Genomic DNA, 10,256 nt, shown 5'->3' with positions numbered 1-10,256 from the left:
TTGAGCTCTTACTGTGTGCAGAGCACTGTACTGAGCGCTTGGGAAGTACAAATCAGCAACGTATAGAGACGGTCCCTACCCAACAATGGACTACTTCCAGCTCCACCACTTGTCTGCTGTGTGACTTTGGACAAGTCACTTCACTTCACTGGGTCTCAGTTACCTCAACTTTTAAAATGGGGATTGAGACTCTGAGCCCCACGTGGGACAGGGACTGTGTCCAACCCAATTTGCTTCCATCCACTCCAGCGCTTAGTACGGTGCCTGCTATATAGCAAGCGTTTAATAAATACCTTAAAAAAGTGACTTGCCCAAGGTCTCACAGTCGGCAAGTGGAAGACCTAGGATTAGAACCCAGCTCCCCTGATTTACCATCCCACACCTTTGCCGCTAAGCCATGCTGATCCTTTAAGGTCCGCTCCCTTCTCATTCATTCAATCGTATTTACTAAGTGCTTACTGTGCTTACTGTGTGCAGAGCACTGTACTAAGTGCTTGGAAAGTACAGTTTGGCACCAATTCTCCTCTCCCTGCTCCCCTCAGTCCAGCTGGGCAGGGGGCCAAGCAGGAAGGAAGGGGCAGTGAGGAGGACAGAACAGCCTTACCTGGAACTCACAGGGTCAGAGAAGGGTCTTTGCAGAAAGGCAGCAACCCACACAGCCCGGATCCCATCGCTTTGCTACTCCTGTTTCCGGCATGATGCGATCCTCGTGGGTTTGCTGAGACCCAGAGGAGCGTAATTAACGATCCTCATCCGAGGAAGAGAACCATGGGGTTCTTTGAAGTTCCTGAGCTGGGAGATCTGGGGACAAAGTCATCGCTAAATAGGGCCAGGGAGTCCTTGCAGGGTCAGGGAATGCAAACCCGGCAGGGACCCACTTCACTTCTCTGTGCCTCAGTTACTTCATCTGGACTGGACCTAGAAGGGCAGAAACAGCAGTGCACTGGGACCCAGGAGAAAGAGCTCCCAGCTCTTCTGGACTACCCTACTGTCCCCGAGAGGAACAGGGGCTCTGTCCAGTCTCGGAGAGTGTAAACTCGCTGTGGACAAGGACTGTGTCTGCTAACTCTGTTGTAGTATACTCTCCCAAGTGCTTAGTACAGTGCTCTGCACATTGATTGACTGATTAATCCACCCCAGCTCCTAAAAGAGGGTTTCAGCCCAAGGTAAGGACTTTATGATTGAAGAGTTCTTCCATCTGCTCTATAATAATAACAATGGCATTTATTAAGTGCTTACTATGTGCAAAGCACTGTTCTAAGCGCTGGGGAGGTTACAAGGTGATCAGGTTGTCCCACGGGGGGGCTCATTATCTTAATCTCCATTTTACAGATGAGGTAACTGAGGCACAGAGAAGTTGAGTGACTTGCCCAAAGTCACACAGTTGGTGGAGTGGGGATTTGAACCCATGACATCTGACTCCAAAGCCCCTGCCCTTTCCACCAAGCCATGCTGCTTCTCTGTAAATCTCCACCACCCCCCCCACTCCGCAACCTGCACCTCTGCCAGAATCTAAGACTGGGTACAAAAGTGAAGCTAAAATGGAATGAGCAGCAAAGTGCTTAAGGGGTACAAACTCAAGTGTATAAGTGACACAGAAGAGAGGGGGAATATGAGGGGTTAGGCAGGGAAGGCTTCTTGGAGGAGGTGTGAGTTTTAATAAGGTTTTGAAGGTGGGGAAAGTGGTCGTCTGTCAAAGTGCTCTTTTCACTAGGCAAGGGAAGCATCAAGGCCTAGTGGAAAGAGTTCAGAACAGGGAGTCAGAGAACCTGGATTTGAATTCTGGCTCTGCCTCTTGCCTGCTATGTAACCATGGGCCAGACAGTTACTACTCTGTGCCTCAGTTATCTCATCTGTAAAATGGGGATAAAGACTGAGCCCTTTGTGGGAAAGGCACTGTGTCCAACCTGATCGTCTTGTACCTACCCCAGTGCTGAGAACGGTGCCTGGCACGTAATAAGTGCTTAACAAATACCATTAAAAACAAAAAAAGGGGGAGGGAGTTCCAGCCTAGAGCGAGGATGTAAGCAAAAGGGTTGTTACCTTTTCTGTCAAATTGAGATGGTTAGAGAAAAGGGGAGCAGAGAGAGGAGGTGTTCTGATGTTCTGAGAAGATGAAAGATGGGGAAGCAGTGTGTCTCAGTGGAAAAAGCAAGGGCTTTTGGAGTCAGAGGTTGTGGGTTCAAATCCCTGCTCCACCAGTTGTCAGCTGTGTGACTTTGGGCAAGTCACTTCACTTCTCTGTGCCTCAGTTACTTCATCTGGAAAATGGGGGTGAAGACTGTGAGCCCCCCCGAGTGACAACCTGATCGCCTTGTAACCGCCCCAGCGCCTAGAACAGTGCTTTGCACATAGTAAGCTCTTAACAAATGCTATCATCGTTATTATTATTATTATGAAAGATCAGCGTGGTGTGAGCTCAGTCCTGAGTGCACAGAAGAGCTAGAGTTGAGGTCCTGAGCTCTGTCTGAAGGCTACAGCCTGAGTCCTGAAAAGGCAGAGTTAGGGTCTTGAACTCTGTCTGAAGGCCACAGGCCTGAGTTTTGGTGAAGCGGGATGGAAACCAATCTTTTGTGGGAATAGGAAAGAAGCACAGACCACAGGGTCAGAAAGAGGTCTTTAGGGAACCACAAGACAGTAGGGCAGCAACACACGCAGCCCTGATCTCATTTTGTTGTTCCTGTTTCCGGCACATTGAGGTCCTTGTGGGTTTGCTGGGACCCACAGGAGCATAATTAATGATCCTCATCCGAGATAACGAACCTCGGGTTGCTTTGAAGTCCCTGAGCTGTGAAACCCCAGGGTACCCTGAGTACCCAGTGATTGCTAAATAGGATCACAGGGCTGGGGCAGGACCAGGAAGGGGAGACCCTTGGCAGGGCAGTGAGGTCCAAGTGGAAGAGCCCCCGCTCTCCTGAGCTGCCCTTCTGTTCCTAGGAGGGATGGGGCTCTGTCCAATCTATCTTGGATCCAATCCAGATCCTAACAGAGAAGCAGCGTGACCTCACCAGGGGCCTGGGAGTCAGAAGAGCCTGGGTTCTAGTTCTGCATCTGACACTTGTCTGCTGTGTGACCTTGGGTAAGTCATTTCACATATCTGGGCTTCGGTTACCTCAATTGTAAAATGGGGCCCAAGACTGTGAGCCCTATGTGGGACGGGAACTGTGTCCAACCTGATTTGCTTGTATCCACCCCAGCTCTTAGAGCAGTGCCTGGCCACATAGTAAGCACTTAGCAGATACCACAATTATTATTATTAGAGCTCCAGCACATGTAAGGTATTATAAGCACCAGTCAATAAGTCCATCGATGGCATATATTGAGCGCTTACTATGTATAGAAAAGTCAATCAGTCGTATTTATTGAGTGGTTACTTTGTGCAGAGCACTGTATTAACTGCTTGGGAGAGTACAATATAACAATAAACAGACACATTTGCTGCCCATAATGAGCTTACAGTCTAGAGACCCACTTGGGAGAGTACAAACTTGATAATCACATTCCCTGCCCACAGAAAGCTTACAGTGTAAAGGCCCACCACCATTATAATGACCTCCCTTACCCAGACTCCTTGCCAAATAACTTCTCTGTGCCTCAGTTCCCTCATCAACAAATTGGGGACTAAGACTGTGAGCTCCTCGTGAGACATTCCAACCTGATTAGCTTGTATCTACCCCAGTGCTTAGAACAGTGCCTGGCACACAGTAAGCACTTAATAAATACCAAAAAAAAAAATCCAACAAGGCGAGGATGAGAATTCATTTATTTGTTCCTCAAAGCAGATGTCCATCCGTGGATCCGGGGAACTTTCCAAAGAGGAAGGACTGGGTCCAGTGGGCAATATTTAAAGAAGAGCACTGAAATAGTCTTCTTTCATCAACCTGGCACATGTATCTGAGGAAATAGAGAGAAGTCGGGGAGTTGCCACTTGATCGGGCAGCTTGAAACTCCCTGAGGTGATTGGATGCTTCTCTTTCTACCCAGGAGTGGCCGAGTCAAGGAGCCAAGGGCCTTTCCCCCCGACACCGGTTGGGGTGGAGAGACGAGGAGAAGAGAAGAGTTAGTATAGACACAGCCCAGATTTACCATCGTTTTTCAGAAAGATTTTCTGTTTGTGGGGAATTCCCTCACTGTCCAGAGCCATGCAGAACTTCATCTCGTCTTCTATGTCCAGTTCCCGAGCTCGGCCTGCGTCAGAGGGAAACTTGAGCTTGTCAGGATATGGGATAAGAAGGAAAGCTCTGGAAGGAGGGGCGGGGTCTGAAAAGAGCTGGGACAGAACGATAGGGTCTAGTGTTGGGGATTGTGGGGGTGTGGAAGAAATTCTCTAAAGCCTTGAGAGAAGTAGCGTTACCTAATGGAAAGAGCATGGGCCTAGGAATCAGAGGAACTGGGTTCTAATTCCGGCTCTGCCACGTGTCTTCTGTGTGACCTTGGGCAAGTCACTTAACTTCTCTGTGCCTCAGTCAGGTACCTCATCTGTAAAATGGGGATTGAATCCTACCCTCTCCTTAGACTGTGAGCCCCGTGTGCGGCAGGGACTAAATCCAACCTAATTAACATATATCTACCACAGTTTTTAGAACAGTGCTTGGCCCATAGTAAATGCTTAACAAAATTTCCAATTAATAATCACAATGATAATAATAATAATTCTAGTATTTGTTAAGTGCTTACTATGTGCCACGCACCGTACTAAACGATGGAGTAGATACAAGGAAATCAGGTTGGACACCAGTCCCTGTCCTGCGTGGGGCTTACAGTCTTAATCCCCATTTTACAGATGAAATAACTGAGGCCCAGAGAAGTGAAGCGACTTGCCCAAAGCCACACAGCAGACAAGCAGCAGAACCAAGATTAAAACACATGACCTTCACACTCCCAGGCCCATGCTCTAGCCATTAAGCCATGCCACTTCCCATCTTATTACTATTATGGAGCTTTCTCTTACCCCACTCTAAGGACAGAGTTCAAACTGTGGTTCCCCAGGGAGCCGGGGACAGACTTTTTTTACCACTCAGTTCAAAGGGAAGACCCTTCCTTGATTACCATAAGCCGTCAAAAACTTAAATTCTCCATCAGTGAATGTTCCAGAAGTCAAGACGAAAGCAAAGTTCATGTAATCTGTGTCAACCACTGTGAGAGAAACTGCGAGAGAGCAAAAAGTCAATCCCAGCTTAATACTCAAACCCGAGATGAGCCACAGAAGAGCCATCAACCATATATACTGGTTGCAAAGCACTGTATTGGACCACCAGTATCAGCCAGTCAGTGGGCAGGATGGCCTGGAACAGGAATAAGGCTAGAGAGACCAGGTCTTCTGGACCCAGGAGAGTTTGGACTACCTGTCAGTAAGTCCTTCTAGGGAATCCAGAACTTTTCAGACTCCTTTTTAACTCCTTCACCAAACCCCCAACTCTTCTCAACCCCATTCCTTCCTTCTGCCCTTCTGTTTTGGGATTCTCCCTGGCCCACAGGTAGAAATCTCCCTAAGTAGATTGCCACACCTTGAGAAACATTGTAGTCTAGGGGATGATAATAACAATGTATAATGCTATTACATATTATAATAATAACAGTACTACTTGTTAAGCATTTGCTTTGTGCCAAGCATTATACTAAGCTCTGAGGTAATAATCAGGGAGCCCAGGACTGGGAGTCAGGAGGCCTGAGTTCTAATCTTGGCTCCGCTACTTACCTTCTCTGTGCCCTTGGGCAACCCACCTAACTCCATATCCATAATTTATCTTATATTTGCCTCCCCTTTTAGACTGTAAGCTCCTTGTGGGCAGGGAATATGGCTCCTAACTCTGTTCAGTGCTACTCTCCTAAGTACTTAGTACAGTGCTCTGCACACAATAAGCGCTCAATATTGTTTGATTGATTGATGTCGGACAGTGACTATTTATGATCTGACTGTACCCCAGTGTTTTGTGCATAGAATGAACCGAACAATTACCGTTATTAATAATATTTCCAAAGGACATAAAAATGCAAATATCCCTGAACTGGTACTCAGTAAATAATTAATACATTTTCTTGTAGCAAATTAAGGGTTTTCAAACCCTCCTGGGTCCAGGTGGTTCTCTACTCTCCACTATATTCACAGATCCGTTTGAAACTAGCCCCATGCGGTACTGAGACTGTGCCCAATGTTATTAACTTGCATTTAACCCAGTGCTTAGAACACTGCTTGACATATAATAAGTGCTTAACAAATACAGTCATTATTAATGAAAAGATCACCAAGAATTGAGTAGGGAATTGTGGGGCAGAAAAGTCACTTAGGAAAAAGTAGGTACAATTAAAAACAAAGTGTCTAGGCTTCTATTCTCTTGATATTTCCCTTGCCCCCTCAACTCCCACTCCCCTTGAGGAAAAATCAGCAGTTCCCAGTTGGAGCATACTTGCAGGATTAATTTGGAATATTCCTGGAAAGACCATCTGAACGTCACTTTGCTCTCTGCGGACACAACTTCCATTTCTAGGGAAGGCAATGAGAGAACCATTTGTCCAAGACAATTCTGCTTGCAGAAATGCAATTTCTTTGAGGAGGAGGAAAGGTGGAAAGTTGAATGGCCTCATTTACCTAACTCCATGTATGTATAGAGAGAGAGAGAGACCTGCCGTTTGGTTATATATATTAGCCCTTTAGATATGCATCAAATCAATCAGTGGTATTTGCTGAGTGCTTACTATGAGCAGAGCACTGTACTAAACACTTTGGAGAGTACAATACAGGCATGTTCCCTGACCATAAGTAACACACTGGGCATCCAAAAAGGTTGTCCCTTGTTGTGCTGTTGTTTTGGAAGTTTGCAATGCCTGGTGTTGTTCTCTCTTTTGCTTCCTTAACTCTTGTCCTTGTCCCTCTTTCCGTATGAATCTTTTGTTCAAACCTTCTGCTGGTAATGCACTATGCAGGTCTATTCTCAGCAACTGACCCTCAGTTTTCAGCTGGTTGGAGCTTTGCCTGAGGTTTTGTTTAACCATGTCTTTAAATCATTTCCTCTGTCATCCTGGTTTACAATCAATTGATCCATCAGTGGTATTTATTGAGCACTTACTGTGTGCACAGCACCGTACTAAGCACTTGGGAAAGTACGATATAGTAGAATTGGCCACAATTCCTGATCTCCAAGGAACTCACAGTCAATTTTGGCTCTCCCCAGAGTTGCCATTAGGGTATCCTGCTGTTGTTCATTCTCCCCACCCAGCTCAACCCATCTGTGCTAAGGTGAGCAGACCTTCAAGGCCAGGAGACTGTCTGATGGCCCGAACTTCATTGTTCAAGATTTTGTCTTGCTAGTTGACACAGAGCCTGCCCCGTAAGGAACGGAGACGGAAATGCTTAGGGAGCTGAATTGTGGTTCCTGAGTGAGATTCAGATCTATCCTCAGCTCTGTAGACCTTGAGTTTGTTCTAGATGTTACCACGCTGCCGCCACCCTCTGAGTAACAGTCTCCCAAAGGACGTACTCGTCTTCTTGATTTTGTGCTCTATTTTCTTGTCTACCACTGTATCTTTGGTCAGTCTGCCCACTGGGTCCCGAATTCTGTCCCACCCTGAAGCTCTGTCCTGACCCCCTCACCCCCGCTGGTGATCACAGGACTAACCCACCCCCTAGCTCTGAAAAGAGGCACCTCTGATAGGAAGCACCAATTCACATATGTGCAAAAATTATCTGAGGGAGAAAGGAGGGCAGACAGAGAGATAGAGATAACCAGAGAGAACTAGAGGAGAGCTTATGATCATACTCACAAATCAGCCATAAAGGTGAAATTCACAGCTCCCACTTGGGGCGTTATTAGAACTGAGCCTATCCTCTTTGTGGGTGGAATGTTTAGAGTGGACACGTTTTTGGCTGCCACCGCAGACACATACCAGAACCCTGCAAACTGAGAGACCAAAGCATATTTTCCTTCAGGGAGACTCGAGGGCCAAGCACTCAGTAGAATGCTCTGCACATAATGTGTTAATAAATACCATTGATAATGATAAGAGGGTCACCGCACCAATATTTTTATAGTACTTGTTAAGTGCTTACTAGGTGCCAAACACTGTACTAAGCGCTGGGGGAGATACAAGCTAATCAGGTTGGACAAAGTTTCCATTCCACCTGGGGCTTCCGGTCCAAATAGGAGGGAGGTTTTGAATCCCCATTTTACAGCTGAGGAAACTGAGGCCCAGAGAAGTGAAGCGACTTGCCCAGGGCCACACAGCTGATAAGTGGAGGAGTCAGGATTAGAACCCAGGTCCTCTGACTCTCCGGCCTGGGCTCTTTCCATGCTGTTCGCCTCAGGTGTGGGGAGGAAACCTGCAGGAGCCAAGAAGGATGAGAAGAGACTCTTCCCATTGGCAGCTGAGTTCACACGTTCCCCAGACCAGGGGACCGGTGGTGAGAATTGAGCTTCCCATGTTTCCCTGTCCGCTTGGAGCTGGGTAGTCAGTATAGTGCTGACTACCCTATTCCCTACCACTGGACACCCCAAAATACCCGGCACGGAGACCGCACTGAGGCATTGGAACTCTACCTGATTTAAGTCAAAACTTTCCTTGACCCCAAAGTTTGCTTCGGCCTCCTGGAACAGCACCAGCATGACGCCAAGTAGCAGGATGGTCTTCATCCTCCTGGAGTTCGTTCCGTGGCTCGAAGCCCTTAGTACTGGTTCCCAAAGGTTCCAGAATGTCTGGCCTCATCCTCTGCTATAAAGGAGGCTGGGCAGTCCCCTTCCAGGCTCTTGGGAGACTGGCCCCGCCTCAGGTCAGAAGTGTTGACCGTTCTAGTTCACTTTGTCTTTTTAAACTCTGGGGCACAAATGAACTGCTGTTCCCAGGAGTCCTGCCTGCCACCAGGACATAAACCTCTTCCCGGGGGGCGGAACTGGGAACGGCTCACTCTGGGACAAACGGTCACCGTGATTCTGGGTCTGCCGATCAGGTGACTCCGATGGTGATTCCAAGGCAGGAGGATACCTCTATGGAGACCTGCTGGAGGTGATAGCATCCCTGGCCTAAGAATCTGACATCACCCCCAAATCCACAGCGATTGGGCCCTGGGGATTCTGGGCCAGCAGGGCACGGTGGGCCCCAGGCAAACACTTGCCTTGGGGCCTGGAGCACACGACCTCTCTAGAGACATGGTTCTCTTTTGACTCTATTAGGACTACTTATAGACCTGAAATGAAGGCAGACGGGGAGGAGGAGGAAGAAGAGGAGAAAGAGGAGGAGGAAGAGGACTCTTTTTGGGCAAAGAATCAGCAAGTCCTAGTGGAGAGAGCACAGGCCTGGGAATCAGAAGGATCTGGGTTCTTATCCCAGATCTGCCAATTGTTAGCTGTGTGACCTTGGGTGAGACATTTAACTTATCTTTGCCTCAGTTTCCTCAACCATAAAATGGGGATTCTTGTTCTCTCTCCTACTTAGACTGTGAGCCCCATGCAGGTCAGGGACTCTGTCTGACCTTATTGACTTGCACCTATCCCAGCACTTAAAATGGTGTTTGACACAAAGTAAGGGCTTAATAAATACAATATATACAATAAATATAAAAGGGGAGGAGAAAGAAGAGGAGTGGGAAGAAGAGGAAGAGGAGGAGGAAGAAAAGAAGAAAGAGGAGGATAAAAAGGAGGAAGAAGAGGAGAAGGAAGAGGAGGAGAAATGGAAGAAAGGAGGAGGAAGAAGAGAAGGAGGAGAAAGAGGAGGAAGAGAAGAAAGAGATGGAAGAAGGGAAGGAATGGGAGGAGAAAAGGGAGGTGGAAGAGGAGGAAGAAGAGAAGGAGGAGGAGAAGAAAAAGGAGGAAGAGGAGAGAGATGATGTAATGAGGGCAGTCACAGTGGGCGGTCAGTTCCTAAAACTCAGGGACCAAGGCTATTACCCTGGCCCTCATTCTCCATCTCTGATTACCTTCAGCCAGGGGTCTCCCAGAATCTTCGCTAGGAACTTCCACTCATGGTGGAAAGAGGCCACTGGGAAGGATGTTCCTGGTGGAGGAAACAAGCAGTAATACTGTCCCTCTCGCCCCCATTCGCCCCCACCCCGACTCACCCTGTCATATTAAAACTCCGGTCACCAAGGGTGGCCGGAGAGTACAATACAAATAGAGCTGGTGGACACAATCCTTGCCTTCCATCAGCATCATCATCACCAGGTGAGCAGAAGTGGGAAAGTTTGGGAAATTCAGAAACTGAAGGTGGGGAGTTGGAGGCGAGAGGGAATCAGTATGCATGCTCCTGAGTAAACCGCAACTCACCAC

At 47.7% G+C, this 10,256-nt stretch overlaps 1 protein-coding gene across 1 annotated transcript; it reads right to left on the bottom strand.

Annotated features, from left to right (window-relative positions):
• Positions 1–3,744: 3,744 nt before the first annotated feature.
• Positions 3,745–8,710, bottom strand: LOC119946640 (prostaglandin-H2 D-isomerase-like). Its single transcript, XM_038768065.1, has 6 exons — positions 8,535–8,710; positions 7,762–7,898; positions 6,408–6,484; positions 5,050–5,148; positions 4,087–4,188; positions 3,745–3,894 (listed from the first exon to the last, which is right to left on the bottom strand). Exons 1-6 carry the CDS (start codon positions 8,625–8,627, stop codon positions 3,845–3,847), a joined length of 558 nt encoding a protein of 185 aa, XP_038623993.1. The 5' UTR covers positions 8,628–8,710; the 3' UTR covers positions 3,745–3,844.
• Between the last annotated feature and the right edge of the window lie 1,546 nt (positions 8,711–10,256).

The sequence above is a fragment of the Tachyglossus aculeatus genome, chromosome 27 (genome assembly GCF_015852505.1).
Source record: "Tachyglossus aculeatus isolate mTacAcu1 chromosome 27, mTacAcu1.pri, whole genome shotgun sequence".
Classification (NCBI taxonomy): Eukaryota; Metazoa; Chordata; class Mammalia; order Monotremata; family Tachyglossidae; genus Tachyglossus; species Tachyglossus aculeatus.
This window is presented reverse-complemented; position numbering and strand designations above follow the sequence as displayed.